The 22214-nt window shown below is 43.4% G+C and overlaps 1 protein-coding gene across 1 annotated transcript in view; it reads right to left on the reverse strand.

The window, feature by feature from the left end:
- STX1B (syntaxin 1B) overlaps positions 1 to 22214 on the reverse strand; it is a 395893-nt gene that overhangs the window by 111256 nt on the left and 262423 nt on the right. Inside the window, exons 6-7 of the mRNA XM_078650555.1 lie at positions 11810 to 11918; positions 5529 to 5602 (exon numbers count right to left, since the gene is read on the reverse strand). Of these exons, the coding sequence (XP_078506681.1) occupies positions 5529 to 5602; positions 11810 to 11918 (183 nt within the window). The remainder of the gene's footprint in view (positions 1 to 5528; positions 5603 to 11809; positions 11919 to 22214) is intronic.

A 22214-nucleotide genomic window follows, 5' to 3' on the forward strand; every position in this document is an offset into this window, starting at 1 on the left:
GAGGTGGGGGGATCTTCTTCTGTTGATGGCAATCTTTGACTGTTCTGTGTCCACAGATTCTAATCACTCCACTAGATACCCTTTGGGGACTGGGCCATCAGGGAATCCCAAAGTTTTGGCCCTACCACCAGCTCAATGTCTTGCTGCAGGACAATGTTGATCTCCGCATCTTCCTGATGTTGAATATTGAAAGGAAATGGCCAAAAGTGTGGACCAACCAGCCTCACAAAATCACCAGTATTTAGGTTAATTTACTTGGCCTTCAGTTTTCTCAGGTCTTCAAAAAGGTTTGGGACCAATTTGGTAACGTTGTAGTCTGGGGAGGCTAAAACCCCGAATCTGCAGCTACTTCAATGACATAAATGTCAAACTTGCTCTGATGGTCCTCATGGAAGAGAATGAGGGTGTGACAGTAATTCTTGCCCTGGCTGAGTTATTTCGGTTCCTTACAAGAAACTGATTGGGAATTCTCAGCTCCAGGAAGGGCGATGAGCCACCAGACTGAAAGGGGAGCACTGGGCTGTACACACAGCACTCATGCAGTATCTTCAGGGGCACTTCAGTAACCCACGAGTCAATGGTTTGTCTTTCTAAGCTCTCTTAGAGGCTAGGGAGACACATCATTGGTTTGAGGGGGTGCACTGGCTTTCACTTGTGGCCCCGACGCAGTGATTTCTGCGGTGCTTCAGTGGACAGCTTTTTGAAGATAATGGTTTGCTGAAAGCTCCTGTTATGCCCCTTTCGGCCAGTACCGCTCTGAAGTTTCATTTTTTCACACTTTGTACCCCCACCATAAATTTAGTGTGTTCTCTGCTGTCAATGTTGCTTTTTGTTTCAAGATCGGGAATAGCTGTAGCTTGCAAAATTGGTTTCTGCGAGCTATTTAGACAAACCTCTTAATTCCCGTGGACTTTCATGTTAATGTTCACCATTACGACTACGTGCTGCTGTCTTAAGATAATCAGTGTTACGCCCTTTGCTTGTCTGTAGCCTTCGTCAATTTGTGTGTTCCAGTTAGTGAACAGATGGTGAGTTTTGGCTGTGGGAGACTTTTAGTGAGTTCTGGCTGCCTTGTGAATTGGCAATACTGGCTGTTACCTTAAGGTATTGATTTGTATAAGTCTTGGCATCCCTGCAGGCTTCATCAGTTTATGTGGTCTAGTTGGAAGCAAACACAAAGAGATGATGACGGAGCACTGAAAATGTTCAGACACTCACCCTCAGTTACTATTAGATCTGGTTTGAATCCATTATTGTTCTTTAGCTCACTTCACCACCCCAGTTCAGTCTTGACTCTTCAGACCTCAGGACAGTGGTATTATGTATGGGTGATATGGCGCCACTAAGAAGAATGCCACATCAATTCTCACTATATCTCAAGTCCCTATGACGGTGCTGTCAGGTTTGGAGAACCACCAACCTCCACAGAAAAAAGCCTCAGCTAACATGAAATAGAATTCACTCCTCAGCACACATCTATTATAGATAAGGTTTCCCAGTGTAGGTAAAATACACAGTTGACAATGTATAACAAATCAAAAAACGAATAGGATCCTCTCTTTCTTCTTTAGTGTTTATTAACGTAGGCCTTCACAACAGCTTCCCACAGCCAACACCTGTTTCCTCGCTTATAGGGACGTTGTCCCGCGACTTTCTCAAGGCTGTATAAGTATAAACATACAAAAAAGGCCGCTACGTGCTGAACATGTTGCACATTGGTTCTTTTCACAGTATTACACTTTCCTCCTCTCCATCCTCATTGGGTTATAGCCCGTATTTTAAGGGATACTGTTTGTGTTTTCTTTTGGTTTTCACTTTTATTTTGTGATGAGTTGAGGCATTTTGTATCTACGTAAGGAATGTCCACCCTGTGCATGGACTTACAGTATACTGGTAACTGTGCATACAAACGTTTGAGAAAATTCATCAAACTACTTGTGCCTTGATTGAATACAATGGCCTTTTTTGTATGTTTATACTTATACAGCCTTGAGGAAGTCGCGGGACAACTTCCCTATGCGCGGCGAAACACGTGTTAACTGTTGGAAGCTGTTGTGAAGGCCTAAATTAATAAACACTAAAGAAGAAAGAGAGGATCTTATTAGTTTTTTGATTTGTTATACATTGTCAACTGTGTATTATGCCTAAAGTGGGAAACCTTATCGATAATACACGTGTGCTGGGGAGTGAATTCTATTTCAGTCTTGACTCTGTTCCTCATGGGAACAGTCCAGCCCAAACTGACAAGCCAGGTCTTCCCTGGACCAGAAACAAGCATCCTGGGACTGGTTTCGGGGTAACACCATTCATATGCCAGGCTAACTTTAATCCAGTGCCAAAGTGAGCATCAGACCCATGTCTGGGCATACCCTGCCAATTTAGGATGAACAAAGCAAACGCAAAGAGATGATGGATGGAGCGCTGAAACTTTTCAGACTCTCACCCCCAGTCACAATTAGATCTGGTTGAATCCATCATTGTTCTTTACCTCACTTCTCCACCCCTGCTCTAGTTGGAAGCCTGGGAGAATGCTGTATTTGGAAAACCTGACTAGTTCTGGCTTTAGTATCGGATACGCTCCATCTTTTCAGGTGTTCCGAAAACAGGAAGATTATAGTGCTTGATATATAAACTTGACTTCTCATTTTGTTGCACAAGGATTCAGTGTTCGCTCACCTTTCCCTTCTAGACCTACAAACCTACAACTCTCTTCCCCAGCTTATGCCTGAATACAAGTGAAACTCGGGATGCCGTTCCACTGTACACTCAAATTTTTTTGGCCCACATAAAATTGCAGGTTTCTCGTCTTTACTGCACCGGCATTACCAGGAGGATCAAAACTCAGGCACAGTTCCAGAGCAGGTGGAATTCACACCAGGTAAATGGCCTGTTAGAGCAAAGAATGTACAGCAATCTTGTATCCCTCACGGCATTACTTGTTACTTAGCCATTAACTCGTAATAACACAACATGGGTTGAACGATAATGCACAGAAACAGTTGCACTTCTGTGGCGTTCCTGTTCAGCACGCGATCGCCCACGCACCACAGGGTGAGACCTTCTATTTTCACTCTTACCAGCGAGGCATCTGTTATTTCTTGCATGGGTGCAATATTTACAATTATGGAGCTCTTTAGACCTGTTATTTCATTTGGGATAGATTCCGAGGGTATAGGTCAGAGTACTGAAGGAACACAACCCCCCGTTGGGTCACGGATGCAAAGTTTAATTAAAGATGTAGAGTTTCCAAAGCATATGCTAACTCAGTTTTGGAGCACCTGTGGCTTGATTGATGGGGACAACCACTGCTGTTAGGTGCAGTGCTTAATTTGAGCCGGTGGTTTCCAGTGGTCCGCACTTTTTTTTTTTTAAGAGTTTTATATACCGAAGGTATCAGAGCACTTTACATGACCACTAGTTATGTTACAGACAGACATATTCATTTTTGGTAGGCACAAGGAGATTAAGTGATTTGCCCAGAATCCCAGGATGTTGAGCCAAGCCTCGATCCCGGTTCTCCAGCTTTGAGGTTAACCACTCTAGCTGTTATGCTACCAGCCAAGGCCGGTGCAGGTAAGAGCACTGAGTATGGAGGGAGTAGACGTACGATGACGAGGAAAAATAAAATTACAAATAATATTTATCTTGCACTCGCCGCACTGCTGACATGGGTCACTTCTTCACGGTCAGTCTCTGCACGAGGGCAAGGCCACTTCTACACTGTCAGTCTTTGCATGGTGGCAAGGTCATTTCTGAACTCACAGAGGCATATTTATGTAGGTTTTGCGTTGACCTTGCGCCTGACAAGGTGGCGTAAGGGAGAGCAAAATCTAAGAGGGATTTATCGAAGCACGCAAGACCACCTTGCGTGGCCCTGCATGGCTTGATAAATCAGAGTAACAGAACGCAGCGCAAATCGCTGCGTTGCATTACTCTGCCAAGGGAATGCATTTCACCGGGAAACATCCTTTACAACGAAACTTTTACCACGCAGTACCTTTACGACGCAGGTATTACAACGCAAGTCGTTACAACGACTTGCGCTGGGGGGCACTGTAGGATAGGGAGTAGTTTAATTTACTATCCAAAACCTTCCCTACTATCCACGGGGACTGGAGTTGGAATAGTAAATTAAACTATTCCACTAACCAGTGCCCCACAACGCAAGTCGTTGTAACGACTTGCGTTGTAATACTTGCGTTGTTAAAGGCAGGCGTGGAAAAAGCATGCGTTGTAACGACATACATCCCATTTCACCCATGGATTTTGTAACATTCCCAGATTTACCAACACTGTTAAATCTGGGAATGCGTCAAAATGCTACACCTCCCCAGGAGAGGTGTAACGAGGAGAAATATCTTTATTTTTCCTCGTTACTTCCTCTTTCTATGTGTGCCGCGTTCGGCAGCATACATAGAAAGTGGAAATTTCCTCTTAGGATTGTGGTTTTAAAAAAAAAATCTTTTTACTGCATTTTGAATCACAAAAAACACAAACGAAAATATATAAAAATGGAAGAAGCAGATCACATAGACCAAAATCAGTTTTGAAACGCAAAATGTCGATACATGAAATAGTGGCGAGCGGGGGAGGGGGGAAAAACATATTTCTTAGGATTGTGTTTGTGAAGGGACACCTTCCTGCACAAAAACAATCCTGCTAACAACGCAGGCCCCCTTGCAGCATGGTGCAAGCAAGGGTGCCTGCACTGGCACTAGGCAGCACATTGTGTGCCAGCGCTGGGAAAAGACAGGAATGCGCCGCATAATGTTAAGAAAGGTGTATTCCTGACCTTTCCCTATCATGCAGCTGACAAAGGTGATTTGCTGCTCTGTGCTACGTGATAATTTCATAAATATGGCCCTCAGTCTACGCAGAGGGCAAAGTCACTTCTGCACCTTCAGTATCTGCATGAGGGTAAGGTCAGTATCTGCACAAAGGAAAGGCCACTTCTGTACAGTTAGTCTTTGCACAAGGGTGGCTTTTTTTTAAAGGGGGCTTTGGACTCCCTCATGGTTGGATGGTGAGCTCTGTGACACCAGTAGGCCTGCACCTTTATCAGATCTGACTTACGTAAGGCGGTGGCATCTGAGTGGACCACTGCCCGTGTATATGCATCTTGGTATACATATACACGTAGGCACCTGGCACAGATCTCCTGCCCTTCTGTCACCTCCACAGAACGTGCTCCTGCATCATTCCCTCCCCTGCAATCACTAGCTTCAATCCATCAGGACATCTAGTCTCTCCTGTCTTACTGGCTTCCTCAGCTGCCTCTCTGTACTATCCATCATTGCAACTATCTCCTCTTTTCAGATGCTCAGTTGTATTGTGAAGCTTTATGATTTCTCTTTGTGAAGAATAGCTATATAAAATTCCAAATACATGTAAGCATGGAGCTGAATTAATCTATCTCCAGCTAAGGAAGGTACATATTACTCATGCAACCCATGCACAGTTTGCCTAATTGAAAACGTAGTAATACCCGCCCAACATGCGCAGCGCAGCGCAAAGTGATGGCTACTCACGTCATCGGTAAAGATGGCCAGCTTCCCACCTTCCAACATGTCCTCCAGCTCCTCGTTTGTCGTTGTCCGCCCAGCTGTAGAAGAGGGAAAATGAATGAGAGATTGCCCACAAGTCTGAAGCTCCCTGGCAGGGGGAGGGGGCTCTGCTTTCAGGGCCAAACACAGAGAAAACTGCTTTATTCATGTAACTCAGATGGCCACAACTCAATATGGCCCCTCCATGCCCACAGTCCTTCATGCCAAGGCCCAGTGTGTGACCGAGCCACATATAGATTAAGGCATCACTATGGTTTACATGCTTTATGCTCCACGCTGCCTGCATTCCTGACAGTGCCATTTTCTAAAGTTCGCCAGCCAATACCTATCTCAATATTTTGGCAGCATTAACAATAGAAAATACACCCAGACACACCAGGACCATTGGGCTGTTTCAAAAGCAAACACCCACTTTAGGACTTTGTTTCTGAAAAAAAAAAATCCAACAGGCGGTCATCTGACGGCTGCAGGTTGGCATTAAAGCTTTGTCAAAAGTGACCCCCCCCACATCAGCGGACATACTTTAGAAAATATGATCCTGACATTTTGATGGGCATCTCTAGCCTGAGCAGAGGTTTCACTGCGGGAAGGAACATGTGAGGCTCAGGTGCTCCCCCACAGCAGCCGGGTGCTGGACCTTTCACCCAACTCAAAATGATCCCCCGAGCAGCCCTGGTTGGGTTAGATTCTTGGTTTCCTGTTCTGTTATGGTCCAGCAGTCATTAGCCTGGACAGTTAGCTTGAGTGCTGGATCTGTCTAGTAGGGTCATTATGGTGGATGTGGTGCATCCAGGAGAAACACAAATGGCAGATATCCCTCACAACTAACTCGGGGTTCCCATGCTACATTTCGAAGTGGGGTAGCTGCTGGGTTTCAGTCAGCTTAGCCTCAGCCAGCTCTGCCACTGCAAACCTTTGACCTGACAACACATCCGCACTAAGGTGCCAGGTCACCCTGGTGCCCACATGCCCTATTAACAGCCATTTGAACATCACTTTTGTTTCCCTTCACACCACTGCAGTCCTGGGAAAGGGAGTGTTCAAATGTTTCCGAGGCACAGGGAGAATACTCCCTGCTCTTCAGGAACACTTGTCTTTGCAGTGAAGCCTCCCTGCTTAAGATAATGATGAGCAGGCCACTCCAACATGGCCCCCACGTGGTGCTCAACAGTAATGAAAGCGCTTCCACTGCGCAGGTCTAGTCATGCAATGATCTCGGTTCTCTGCTAGGGGAGCAGAGGTCACAGCTTCTGTTGACCTAATGGGCTGGCGGGCCACCATCCATATCCTAAATGACCCACTCGGTGTATTCAGAGGGGGGGATGCGACTAGTCCGCAAGCATTTGTGATTGGCAGAGGAAGCCTCTGATGTCACCATTTTCAGTAATAGGAAGCCCCAATGTGTAGGTGAAGGATTACTTTGTGCATGTCCTGTTGTGGATTTGTACATGGAGAAGGACTCGTATGACAGTGACGCACTGTACTCAAGGCAGCGGTTTAGTGGGTATACAGGGTGGCCATTTTAAACCATCAGGACTCTATAACCCAACTCTACATTTCTGTAATGGGTAGCAGTTGTAAAGGCTGAATAGGCTAATGAGTTGGCTCAGAAACAATCAGACATTCTGGGGATGGATAACTTGGTAGCACTAATTTGCACCACGTTACTTAAACTGCCCAGGAGTTGCTAATGGTAGGATGTTTTTCTCTCAATTTTTTCCCCCGCGATCAGAGCTATTTTGTGGCAGCAAAAATCAATGTTCATGTGTCGTCAATGTAGAATGCATTTATTTTTGCAGTCGGCAGCGGTGTTTTGTGGCAACAAAAATCAATGTTTATACACATCTACGTAGAAAACGTCTGAACATTGATTTTTCCTGCTGCAAAACAACACTGACAGTCACGAAAAGAAGTGGAAACAAACAGCCGAACACTTCAAGACACAATGAGCCTTATTTGCCAAAAAAAAAAGGTAAAAGTACGGGTAGAGATTTACATCTCCACCTGAGAATACATTTGTTTTCTTCACGTTCACCAGCTTTCCCAGTAGTATGCAGTAGAAAGCCATGACAGGTGCAAGCTTCCAGGCGTGCTACTGGGAATGTCACGTGATGTGTCCCAAGGGCTCCTCTCCTGCTGTGCGTATTTCTACATAGCGTGCAATTCCACACAGTAGGCTTGGGGCTGCCTTTACAAACGCACATGTTTCTTTCTCTGCAAGAAAAACATTTTCACCCACATGCATCATTGTGACATTTTGCGATTTCTTAATTGCGAAAATTAAGGAATCGCAATTAAGGAATCGCAAAATGAGAATGCTATTTCAAGGGTGTGGGGGGGGGGGGGTTCAAAGGACCCCCCCTACACCCCTGAAATGTACCTTTAAGTACATTTTTCACACACACATGCCCCAAGGGCATGTGTGTGTGTGTAAAATAAAACTTTTAAAAATGCACTTTTGTGCATTTTTGAAAGTTTTCGCAAATTACCATGAAGGTTGACTTCATGGTAATTTACCCCTTCCAATTTGCGAATTCGCAAAAAAAAATTATTAATGCATTGCATTTAAGAAATCACAAATTGCGATTTCTTAAATGCACTCGCAATTTAAGAAATCGCAACATAATTTCGATTCCTTAAATTGCGAGAAAAAAAAAATGATGCATCCCAAAAAATGAAATTGCATTCGCAAACGGACGAATTTTGTGATTTGCACCGTTTGCGAATGCAATTCCCTTTGATGCATGTGGGCATTATTCCTGTGGAGTAAGCTCTTCCCACACACTCGCAGCAAACCTCGGGATGATCTGATCCCCCTCCCATTGTGGTCGGGAAGCTGTGGTTAATTTATAAAAAAAGATAAATGCCGGGGCTCTCGTCAGGAGGCAGATTGCACCAACCTTTATTTCCTGTTAGCACTGTCTAAAACAGAATCAACTACTAACCATGAAAGCGGGGAGAGGGTGGTGTGATGTAATGGCCAGAGCTGCTGACTTTGGAGCTGGGGAACCAGGTTCGAGTCTCGGCGTCAGCTCAACATCCTGCGATTCTGGTCAAATCCCTTAATCTCCCTGTGCCTACCATAAAAGAATGTGTGGCGCCGCGGCTAGGGCGACTGACTCTGGAATCTGAGGATCACGGTTTGATCCCTGGCACCCGTGGTAGATTAGCCCAGCACCATGTGACTCTGGGCAATAGCTTGCTTAATCTTCCTGACGGCCCCCAGCGCCTAGAGACCCCTACGGGTGATTGTGCGCTTTACAAATGTTGATTATTATTATTATTATTATTATTATTTATGACCTTAACGGAGACTGTGTTGATGATTAAGTGCCGGTGCTGAGCACTGGAAACCACCGGCTCAAATAAAGCACTGAAGGGAAGTTGTCCCAGCCCTAGCGTGAGTAAATCTCTTATCATTTCCAGGGCACGGAAAGTGGTTGGGTCAAAGTTTTAGACACCCATAAACCTACACGTTGAAGGTGTTGCAAACTCCCATCAAGAAACCGCATCTTGGAAACCCCACTACAGACACCTGGAATGGGGATTACTACTGCAGATTTCTCCACACTTGTGGCACAGAAAACTAGACAAGTAAACATGACAGGCATAAACGAAGCATTAATGCTGTGTAGACCTTTGTGAATAGGCTCCAGCGTGGTGATACGTAGCGCCCCCTGGACGGTAAGCGCAATTTAGTGCAAACAAGCTCTAACTGGGTGGTTATAGTAAACTAGTAAAATGATGGGAAGCCTATAAATGTTAATACCAAAGCAAAACATGTAAAAAAATTCAGTTTACTACTAGGGTGGATGTAACTGGCATAATCCCATGTAGCGTAATCATGCAGAATTACCTAGATATTCTGCAACATTATGTAGAATTATGCGAGTAGACTAATTCTGCATTTAGCACTATTTTCTTATCTCAGGCATACCTCTTGCATCCAAAATGAATGTGAGGAAGCTTTTTGTGCTAGGACGTGAGTGCTAAATGCAATAGAGCATAAAAAGCAGCACGAGTATTCGCTCGCAATTGCTAATTGTGCTTTTGCGCTAGGATATTTCCTCCAAAATTATTTTTATTCACGCAAGTGGGCATAATCACGTTGTTATCATTAATTCCATGTCAAAGAGTAACGTGAACTTACTGAAGTCACTCCGATTACTCCAGCGCAATTAAAAGGACTCCAAAACGTATTCATTATGTTGAGCGATATCGAATGCAGCAACAGCGTCCTAACAAGGGTACAAAGGGCCCTAATACAAGCAAAGAAAATGGGAGCTTCAGCCACACTGCTGGTGAGTAAAAGAGCTGAGATTATGGGGCAATGAGCTCTTCACTCCTCTGGGCCACTGTACTTGCGGCACCAATTGCGCAAAGCAATGGTGACTTTAAAATGGTAAATTGATGCTATTTTTTCATTGCATTTTGGCTCACGAGTGCCTGGGCAAAATATCTGCAATGTTAAACCATATTGTAACCACGGACAGCGCTAATTTATTGATTCCACTGGTAATTCCTCATTTCTAAGTGGATCAACAAGGGAACTTCAGTTTATCTCACAATTCCCTGTAACTATGAGTTACTGGTACCTTTGGTGTTGATAATTTCACAATGGTGGTGTTATTGAGCCACACCACAGGGACCTTTATGTTGTAAATACTTTATTTCGGCCAAGGGCCATAAAAGTTTCATAATGATACCAACATTCATAATACAATCTAAAATGCATCAAACAATGTATGTAAATATTTTCAATAAAATAATCCTCAATCTTGAATAAATAATTTCAACCAGCCACCAGACATTCCATTTCATCCACCCCAACGACTTCTTTAACCCCTTGCATGCTGCGGACAGCCCCCAGCCGTCACACGCCACAGTGGGCGTGTGCGTAGGATGGCAGGGGGCAGTCAGAACCCCGCCCATTCTTTATTTCGCCCGCACAGTGCAGAAATTCGGCCAGCGAGCAAGGGGTTAAATCAGGCCCTCTGTGATTATGTACAATTACTTTGTCATTTCTAATCAATCGCTGACTCAGCTCTCATATCATTGCGACATATTTTCTTGACATGAGCATGGTCTGATTTAGTAACTCCTTCTGCTATAACCACACATGTTTTTAATAAGTGTATACTGTTTTAACCAGTGGAAGCAACATTGACCCTCCGGTTCATGTTTTTTGCTTTCCTTCCAAACTAGAGTGGTGCTTCCCTCATGTCCTGAGCCGCTGCCAGGTGGGGTGAGGTCTATTTCTCCTGCTAAACTGGTAAGCTGGGGTAGATTTTCATTGGAGTGATAGTATGTTCCCCAAGTGTAATAGACCACTAGTCCAACAAAAAGTTGGAGTTTACATCATGATTTGGTATTGAGTGTCTGGCTATTTCCTACGCTCACTGTATTGTGCCTAAATTATTAGTGTTGATGCACACTTGTTCATTCACTAATTGTTTTTCCTTGTTTATCATCAGTGGCACATATGATCCACAGACAGGAAGAGAGAAGACACCTAGGATCACAGGTGATCTTGTTCCTTGTTACATTATGATTTTGCACTTTTTGGGCATTTTCTGTTTGCACATTTAAGTTTGCAATTTGCAGTAGCACGAGCATTCCTTAGGTCCTGAAGAAGGCAAGTTAATCTGTCCATGATATTTGCTGAAACATGTTGACCTTTTTTCTACCTAGGCAGTTATTTGTTGTAAACTGCTTTGCTTTATTCTATTTTTAATATTGGAGGAGTGAGCAGAAACAGGAATAAACTTACGTGTTGCTCTCTCACCCAATTTTACTACACATTCCTCTACACTTGCACTGCAAATCAGTCACCCATCCTTACCATTTAGACTATTGACCATCAGGACTTAGACCATTAAACGTTCTATCTTGATGATGGAGGATGTTCCATCTTGTCCTCAAGCATCACTTGTAGTCCGTTAAACATATGGTCCATAAGGATTCCCAAATGATGAAGGGCGGATCCGTGTGGTGACTGATGGGTATCCTTAATTGATTTGAACTAGGTTAGGGTTACACGATCCCACCTTCTTTATTCTCTTAAGGTTAGACATTTTAGTACATTGACTTGTTTTGCATCACTCTAGGCACTATCTCTACGTTAGACTCATAGACACTTTTGTATTGTGTACAATGTGGCACTCTAATCTGTTCCCCTTAGCCCCAGTGAGGGACCCATCACCCTCATGGATCCCCCACAGGAATGACCCTGGCAAGTAACCTACTGATCTCCAGCTGTCTCTGGATCCGGTCCTTGCAGCGGTCTCGATACTTGGACTGAGTGGCGTTGTATTCTGTCATCACTTCCACAAATTTGCGGGAGAGCGTGGAGTGCTGTGGATTGGAGAGAGAATAAGAGAGAGGAGAGACATCTTGTTAATAGTCTGCAAATACATCTCATATTGTACAGTGTTAAAACTAACTAAGACATATTTAGCTATTCACCAGCTATGGTGGGCCACATGATCATAACCCATTCCCAAGTCTGGTGGAATTCGGTTCCCTTATGTTTTTTTGTTTGATGTAGTGAAGAACAACAAATCCTGAATAGAATTACACCAAAAAGGGAATTACATTATAACTTTGCTTAACAAATGTCCTAGTTAGTGGTTTGGTATAAATCAACTCAGTCATTTTGAGATATTTATTGGACAGTGTATATAGTGTATAGACATAGTACTGGACAGACTTAAATGCAATAAATATTAATTTATATTAATCAAATTTTAGACACAGACCTTATAGGGCATGGGCAACGTAGGCCATTGCCCAGAGCCCCCACCTCCTGGGGAGCCCCCTGGGAAAATGGACCTTCTCTTTCTCTCTCACTTCTGTCTATTTCTGTATGACAACCTTTCTGTTTTCTGCCTACCTCTGCCTCTGTCTCTCTATGCCCAATGGCATCTAAAGGATTTTGGGGTCTGATAAGGCATAGTCCAACTGTTTCTGATTTACTCCATTTCTGAACGTTTTTTGACATCATGTGGGCTTGAATTAGCCCAAAATCGGTAATGCAATTCAAAGTTTTTCCGAACAGAGCCACCCCCCAAATCTGTTTTGCCAAGGGCCCCAAAAATTCTGAAAACCACACTGATTTAAGGGAATCTAGTTAAGATTAACTTTGAAAAATAAATAAATCTGACTGGTTAAGGGAATATATATTTTCAGTGCAGGTCCCACAGATCCTTGAAATCCCTGTTCATAGAGACACTCTGACAACCTAGCCACGATGGAAATTATTTGTTCCAGCTGCCATTAAGCAGTGTAAAGGTAACACAAATACTGCACTCCGGTAAAGATAATGTGGGGGCACAAGGTATGATGTGAGGGGGCGTTCCAGAGGAATAGATACTACCATCTAAAAATGAAAAAAGTGTACCATTTTCCCTGCTGTATCCATTGCCACCCAGTGTTTTGCAAATCTGGGGAGTCTGATTTTAAATGTAAGCGCTTCACAAATCCACTTCGGCTTCTCTGAGCTCGAAGAGCTAGCTCCGCCTAACGGGTAAGTAGTGCGCTTTACAAATCCCCTGATTGATTGATTGATTGATTGAGCCGCTGATCCACCGTGCCATCTTTGATTGGCGGACCTAGTCTTAGGTCCATGGATTAAAAAAGAATTGTTGGCATAAGTGGCAGAGGAGCATAATTTGACCTGGGGACGATGCGTTTAGAAGGCCCAGGGAGACAAATACTGCCCTTCAAAAATGGAGAAACAAAAATCAAAGCTGTGGATGTTAGATTCGGCGACGCCTTGGACTTGTGAACTGCATAGCTGCTTTTGTGAATGCGGATCAGCAAATATGACACTTATGTTTGTTTATAGATGTGTCTGAACTGGGGTGGCAAAATGAGCTAAAGAATGATGATGGATAAAACCCAGATCAGTGACTGAGGGTGAGTGTGAAAAGTTTCAGTGCTCGTCCATCATCTCCTTGTGTTTGCTTTGTTTGCCCTAAGTTGGCAGGGTATACCCAGTCGTGGGTCCCTTGCTCACTTTGCCACTGGATTCAAGCTAGCCTGCTTGATGACGGCTGTTAGTCCGAAACCAGTCCCAGGATGCGTGTTTCCGGTCCAGGGAAGACATGGCTTGGCAGTTCGGGCTGGACTGTTCCCATAATGCACAGGGTCAAGACTGATTTGCATATGGCTGTGTCTGTACTGGGGTGGCGAGGGGAGCTAAAGAACGATGATGGATACAATCCGGACCTGTGACTGGGGGTGAGTGCCTGAAAAGTTTCAGCGCTCCATCCATCATCTCCTTGTGTTTACTAATGTATGAAGTGCAAGGTGCTACTCCTCACTAAAGACCAGAGATTTGAACATTCATTTTTGAGCTAAGAAAAAGGACACCCCACAGTATTCAACCTTGCCCAGAGCCCAATCCCCGTAGGCAGCGCAAAAAGCCCGGTCCCCGAAGGCAGCGCACAGAAACCAATCCATGAATGCACTGTGCAGAGCTCAACCCCTTAAGGCAGCGCACAGAGGGTTTTGACTGCACAGGAATTCAGTGCAGGGCCTGCGGTGAAATCCAAAGACAGGGTTGGACTAACAGCACTGCAGGCTGTAGAGGCTGAGGACAGAGTACAGGACATAACCAGAAGCCACAGCATGCAACAGTATTGTGCATAGCCAAAGCCTGTGCCTAGAGGAATCTCTGGGTCCAGTAACCTGGCACTGAAAATTGCCTGCACCCAGTACTCAGATTGCAGAATGCCAGCTTGCTACCAAATGATGAGGCTTTAAGGAATGTTAAACATGGAGACAAGAGTCTTAGAAAGTACAGGAAAGTGAAAGTAAGAAAATAATGACAAAGATGTCCCACAACAAACAGCAGAATAGAAATGCTGCACGTCACAGTTTCAATAACCCCAGTTCTGTTGTTCCAATCAATACACTGGAATATATACTTTGCACAATGTTCAGACAGTTTTGCACTAATACAAATTAATTTTGCACCTCTAGTTGTACCGAGTGACCTGTGTAAAGATTGTAATTGTTTTTGTAGAGTGCTTACTAACCCATACGAGGTGCTGAAGCACTTTACGGCAAGTAGCACACTACTCCAGAACCCACGTTTAGTGTTTAGTCCATTGGTTAAATGCCGTTTATTGCGATAAGTCATTTCATTCAGTGCCAGGATAGCTTCGCGGGTGAAAGCTCGTTTTACAAATACACATAACATAACGTGCTTTCAAGAAAAAAATTGCATGCATTTACTCCAGTTACTTTTTGATAAATTAAAAATAATTCCAGTTAAATGTGATCATTAGTAGGGGCTGTAGCGTACTCCCCAGTAAATACCATGTAAATGAATCACTCCACACACGGAGCTCGGTATTACATGTCTTTATTCTCTAGAGTATAACCGTTAACTGACACGTACTGCTTCATGAATTTTAATAACCACACCGAAAAACTTACATCACTAGACTACGGAGTCCATTAGGGACCAGAGGAGTCCTGCCCTCCATAATACACAAGACACTACACCTCCCCCTTTGTTAAATAAAAAGTACAAACAAAACATATGTACATCATAGTTCCTCAATGAGTCATTGGGGTGCCCAAACCACTCTTCCAGATGTCATTGTGTGAGGTCAAGGAGAAAAAGGAGAGGCGATCACAGCAGCCACTGTCGATTTAGACACAGGTTCAGTCCTTAGACTCTCATGGCCCTCTGATGACAGAGTCTCACTCCTGATGCCTGGAGCCTACAGATTCTGAGGAAGGCGCTTGAAATGTGAGGAATTCCTTGTAATGGACTTTCCAGGACGATGAGCAGTCACTATGTGTCCCTTAGTATTCACAACTTGCAATGGATAAGCATCAAATGGAGCATCAGATTTTCGTTTTCACCTGTGTTTGACAAGGACACGATCGACTCTTCGAAAAAAAAAAACCAGAGTACATCAACGATTGTCTGCACAAGTCTTCATTCTGGACTTGTGAGATGAATTGGTGATTCAAACTTTGTCAGCATCAATTGTTCTTTCATTTGTCCACCGGGGCAACTTGGACAACTTGGTACCCATGGCTCTCCCAAACATCATGGTGGTCGGACTTTTGCCGGTTGCAGACTGAAGAGTTGCTCAGAATGCTCGAAGAGCAGAATGAAAAACGGACTTTAGCTTAAGTCCTTCTAGTGCAGCGTTCTGTATGGCTTTCTCAAGGGTGCTCATACAATGTTCAACAGCGCATTTAGCCTGTGGCCAGTGAGGTGTGCTTTTCTGATGTTTGATATTTAAATGAGTAAGAAAGTCTTTGAATTCCTGACCATTGAATGGTGAACCACAGTCAGATTTTAGGACTGACGGAACACCAAAGGTTGAGAATAGTCCTTCTAGTCTTTCAATGACCCGATCATGAGTGAGTGACGAAAGATCTTCCACCAGAGGAAACTGGAGGTACTCATCTACAATTACCATGAGATACTATCTATTATCATTGGGGTCCAAGAAAGTCATTTGCAAGTTTCTCCCAGGCATGTTTTGGAAGATCCAGCATATTCAAAGGATGCTGGGTTGTTTTTGGAGATAAACGGTCACATAAATAACAAACCTGGAAGTCTTTTTCAACTCACTCATCTAGATGAGTAAACCAAACACGGTCTTGAAGGGCTCGCTTACTGGCGTCAATTCCACAATGTCCTTCATGGAACACTTCAACAACTTGTTGTCTGAGATTTTCAGGAATGAAAATTCTTGACCCTCGTACGAAAATCTCTTCTTGTGTAACTGGCAGTTCATCTCGCACATTCTTTAATTTCTGATATTCAATTTAGTTATTGAGAGGTCGAGCATGTGTTCGCTAGGATTGATGAATAATAATGTCTTTGATTATGAGCATATTTCATTCTACATTGGTATCAGCACTTATTTACTCCTCAGATATGGCAGCTGGGGTACTGGATATGACAATTAAATTAACATAGCCCTCAGCCACTTTAGAAGGGGTACTCTGATACTGCAGGGGCTCTTGAGAAAAGTAGTCAGCTGGTAGTCAGCTGGGCTTTGATCTTTTTCCGGCCGGTGCACAATGGTGTAGTCATACTCTTGTAGTCGTAACCCCTACCTCTCAATGCAAGGGGGAATCTTGCCCTTTGGATTGCCAAAAATAGTGAGTAGTGCTTGGTGATCAGTAACAAGCATAACATGTTTTCCATACAGAAACCCATGAAAGTGTTCCCAAGCCCACACAACAGTGAAGCTTTCTTTTTCAGGTTGGGAATAAGCTTGTTCAGTCTGCGACAAACTCCGGCTAGCATACGCTACAATACGCCTTTGCATGTCCACTATGTTGAGCAGGAATCACGCCCAAAACCACTGGGCTGGCATTCACAACAATCTCTGTATGCATTTTAGGATCAAAATAGGTCACTTCAGTAGCATTTTTAATTGCATGTTTGATTGTTTTGAAACTTTGATCACCCTCCTGTGACCGTTGGAATAAAACATTTTGTTTCATCGGGTCTCTCAATGGTGCACTCACAGCGGCAAAGAAATGGATGTACTTGGAGCAATAACGCAACATACTTAAATCTCATGGAGGAGAGGAGGAATTACTAAGCCTGAACTTTGGCTGGTTCTGGAATCCCTTCATCAGAGAAAGTGTGCCCAAAGAATTTTAATTTGACTTTGTAAATTTGTAATTTTCAGAATTCAAAGTAAGCCCTGCATCAGCAAGCCGACAGCATATTTGGTTGTGGGCTCTATCATGTTCTTTCTGTGTGGCCAGAAATACTAGCATATCATCACTATAATTCATACTAACAGCTGAGGACACTCCGAAACTCAATCTTTTGTATCCACACAAACCAACATGAGTTGAAACGGTAGTAATGTACCTGCAATTTTCTTCCAATTTCAACTGATGATACCCTTTGTTCAGATCAAGGCGAAAAAAAACTTAGCCACCATACAACTGGATAATAATATTGTCAATTTGCGGACTTGGATGTCGTTCTCTTTCAATTGCCTTGGTTGCTTGAAGCATGGCAACACAAATTCACACAGGCCCCACTGTCCTTTTCAGGTACCACCACTATGTTCCAGCAAAGTCTCTATTTCTTTTTTAACAGCTTCTTGTAGATGAAATGCAATTCGACGTTGTTGCTGAGCAACAGGACAAATGCCCTCATTAATGTGAAGTTGCACTTTCATTTCCTTTGTTTTCCTCATCTATGGAACAGTGACGGAAACCTATTCACTATGTCAGGAAGAGCATTTACATTGTAATTCACAAAAATTAGTCCCATGTCAGCAGCAGTGCTAAAGCTGAGCAAACAAGCACTCAACAAGGTGCCCTGAAGGACATGGGTTGGGGCCTGTACCTTTGGCTTTTTGTGTGTCATGGTCGCCATAAATGAACTTTGACTCTGTAATGTCGTTGAGGCTGCCCACATGTATACTTTGGTTTATGATGGTGTGAGAAGGGGCACTGGAGACAGTTTATGGTACTTTTCAGCTGGCATGACATCTATCGACGCACCACTGCCTAGGGTAAGCGGTATATAGCAACCATCAACCTTCAACTTTATTTTAGGACAATATCCAGATGAATGTCATGATTTCACTTGTCAATCCTTTTCCAGTTTGTATTCTTCCTTGCAAAAAACAAACTTCATGTGCATGTCTTTCAGTAGTCAGCTTTGACATCGCACACCCATCTTCTTCACTATTGCTCGACAGTGACATCAAAGAACCTTACAATGAGAAATTAGATGACAATTGGCCTTTTTCAGTTTTTACTTGCCTCAACTGATGTTATTGTTTACTTTGGTGGGCGTTACTGGAATACTTCTGAAACTTTCTGGCAGCCATTTTATCTTCCTGATATGATACACTGGCAGCCATTTTGTCTTTACAATGTGACGCACTCACCCTTTCTCTCACTTTGCAAACTGATACAAAATGGTTCTCTTTCCTGCAGCCTTCACATATCTGTCAATGGCATAATATTTACCTTCATGCTGAAAAAAAAATCCACATTGATAACCCAGCTTCTTTTTCTTTGGAGACATCATTTTGTGTCCTTCCATCTTGTGCATGTTCTTGCTCTTCACATTAAACACCGATCCACTCTGGGGCCCTCCGGTCTAGAAGTCAGAGGCTTGTTTGTCAGCATGTTCTTCGACTTTGGCCGCCATAAACATACGCGCTCCAGACTGAGCGTTCCTCTGACCATTCGGTGTCTGAAGAAATCAGAAGGGCAATCATCTATGACTCTGACACGTATGACATCTTTATTATTGAATTCATTAAATCTGCAATATTTGATGAGTGATTCAAGTCGTTCAACAAACTCATCGATTGCTTCGTCTGTTTTTCATCACTCTTGATTTAAAATGTACCTTTCATAATCAAAATTTGGCACCAGATTGAATTGGAGGTACAATGCTGCTTTGACATCATGGTACCACCTGTGGTATTTTCTTTATCACTTCCGTTACTCCTTTTCCTACTATGTTTTTGAGATATTGGATGACCTTTTTGTCATCTGCTTCTTCCAGCGCATCAATGAAATCATCTAAAGCTTCAATTAAGGCAGTCGATCTAGCACCAATATTTTTCTTCTTGGCAACATTGAAAGTAGATGGTGGTTTCAGAAAGGCAGCAGCTGTATAAGCAGCTGTGGAACTTACTGACGTTGCGAGTGGAGTTATTTCCAACACTGTTTGCTGTCCATTAGGACCTGTCTCATTCATACAATCTTGATGGCCTCTGGTTTATCCCAGACTGATTTTGAAAATGTGGCCTCTTTCTTCTCAGCCAGTGGAACTTTCAACCTTTGAAGATCTTTGGAGTTGTACTGAGTCCATCCCGGCTGCTCCAGTGGGGTGCCTATTCACGTATCGACTGCTCCAAAAGCGCACCCCCAGTGCGTTCACTTGCACTGCTGCAACCAAAACTGAAATCAGATGCCTGTTGTTACTCCAGTTCTGATGAGTGAAATTGTATTTTATGTATTTAAGGCTTTGCTTTCCAACACCTGGTTGGTCTCTCCCTTTTAGCGCTTCTTCTCCTTTAGCGACTTCTGGTCGCAGCATTATTTTTCACTTTGCTGTCTCTGTTTGTTGGTGTTCTGTATCTGGTTATCACTGCCTTTACAAGCTTTATTGTACTGTATTAATGATGGCTCTGTGTTGGGTTGTGGCATCATACTTCTTATCTTGGTCATATTAGCAATTTTCTGACAGACGATAAATTAAATTTTCCGAAGGGCTTTGACTTTCTTCGAAGGTCTTGCACTTCCTGGGGCTGCACTTTGACTTCACATACGCCAACTGTCAATTCTCACTTCGACTGAGGCATGATTGGCATGCATAAGCAGTTTTCTGGACCTCAGCAAACTCTCTGGGAGAGCACTCCTCTCCAGTTGTAGTGTCTTCCCCAGCATGGTAGAATGTAAATGAATCACGATACATAGAGTTAGGTGTTACACATCTTTATTCTCTAGAGTGTAACCGTTAACTGACACGTACTGCATCATGAATATTATTAACCACACCCAATCATTATGTCACTAGACTATGTAGTCTGTTAGGGACCCAAGGGATTCCTCGTTCTAAAATACTCAAAACACTACATAGGCTATATGTTTCAGGTGAATGGTTGGTTAGATAGATAGGCTGTTGGAGATTAGGTAATGTTAGATTGCAGGGATAGGGTTTTAAAGTAGTGAGGTTGTGATCTATGATATTAGGCATTCGTCAATTGCAGACTTAAAGTATGAGACACTATGGCAGACAGGCATGAGACTGAGAGGAGGCTATACTCATGAATAGAAGGCATGCAAAGGATGGACAGTAAGAAAAGGGTCACTCTGAAGACAGAAAAGAGAGGAACCAAGCTGAAGTCAGTCAAGGTTAATTTTTGGTGCAGGGTCTACTAGTATAGTGGGAGAAGGCTATCTGAGATAGCAGGAAATCCGAGTATGGAAACTGTAGAAAGCAATCTGAGGTTGTAAGTTGTAGAAAGTAAAAACCTACATAGTGTTCCATATTTGGGGAAGGCAGCTTAATGCATGCAAGTCCAAGTGTGCACATTACAAACACTGTGAGTAGCCTGTTGTGTGCCAACCCTAGGACACCCCTTTTAAACATATTGTGGAGTTTCCCAGCCTAGGTACTGGGTTTGCACGCTGCACAAGAGGAGTTGGAGCAGAAAAGAGACAAGGTCTCATTTAATGATCTTCCTACACTAATCTGTATTAAAGGTTATTTTTTAATATTTTATTTACTCACCCACTGAAAATAAGTAATTTGTCATTGTCTGAGACTGTCTTGTCAATGCACAGTAATATATTATATTTGGTTTTTTACCAACTTCCATTCTAGGTTGTTTCTACAGCACAGCAGAGCAACCACTCATATGACAGGTACTTGCAGCTAACATGTCAAACGTTTGTTGTGCATGTGTGTATATGTGACTAGTATAGTGTATGCATTGTATGTATAAGAGCAGCAGAGTGATGATGGAAGGTTGGTAGGTTCCATTTTAAAAGTTCCTAGCCTGTTCGGGTGCACAAGATGGAGGTGAGGTTGTTTCCCCAAACAGTGGAAGTGTATTGCTGACATTCTTGAAGCAGGAGGGAGGAGACCTAGAAACTGAAGTACATACAGAGGGGACAGAGCTCCTATAGAAACTTGTGTAGGATTTTCTGCTGAGAGAAGCTCCTGAATATTCCTCCTGTAGCAATGCCACTTGGTAGATGGGCGGGGCCGGGGTGGGGCATGGGCGCAGTCTCTGTTGTTCGGAGTGTGAGGGATCCTTTAGGTAAGACCAGGCTTTTGCCTCTTTCCTGATCATTGTCTTCTTGGCTGTTCATAGCGGATGTATGACGTTATAACGCATACTATTACTCCGCAGACCATTACAACGCGACTTTTACTCCGCATACCGTTACAACGCATAGCGCCTTGGGGCGCTGGATAGTGGTAAGTATAATTTTCTATTCCAACACCAGTCCCCGTGGACACTAGGGAAGGTGTTGGATAGAAAATTAAACTTATTCCCTATCCTACAGCGCCCCCCAGCGCAATGCGTTGTAACGGTATGCGGAGTAAAAGTCGCGTTGTAATGGTAGTGCGGAGTAAAAAATGCGTTGTAACAGGTGTATACCGTTCATAGCTAGGTGCCGATAGTTCACAGCTCTTTGTGCCTCTATTGTGGGTGCTCCAGGCTGGAGATTACCTCGCAGTGAAGCGCACCACACCAGGCAAAGCCTATGTATGCAGACCAGCATGGAGAGGCACTTGAACAATAAGCCACCCCAAACAGCTTATATGTATCTAATGCTGACAATATCATACATGACAACATTTGGGAACAATGAAAGTAGTTTTGCTATCTTTCTTTAATGCTGAAATTATCAGCAGCTACGGTGCAACAGTATCAGACAAATAATCCTATTGCTAATGCCAGTGAAAGGACACTCGCTACAAGGAGAACACCCTGAAGGGCCCTAATGTGCAGCTTGTTTACTGGCTCTTGTTAGTATTAATGCGTTACAACGTTTCTGCATTTGAGCTTCTATGTGATGTCCGTACAATCCTATACAACTTTGTGAATCTCTCATAAGAGGTAAGGTATCCAATAGATTTGTAAAAAGAGACTATCCAAGAAATCT

The sequence above is a fragment of the Lissotriton helveticus genome, chromosome 7 (genome assembly GCF_964261635.1).
Source record: "Lissotriton helveticus chromosome 7, aLisHel1.1, whole genome shotgun sequence".
Lineage (NCBI taxonomy): Eukaryota > Metazoa > Chordata > Amphibia > Caudata > Salamandridae > Lissotriton > Lissotriton helveticus.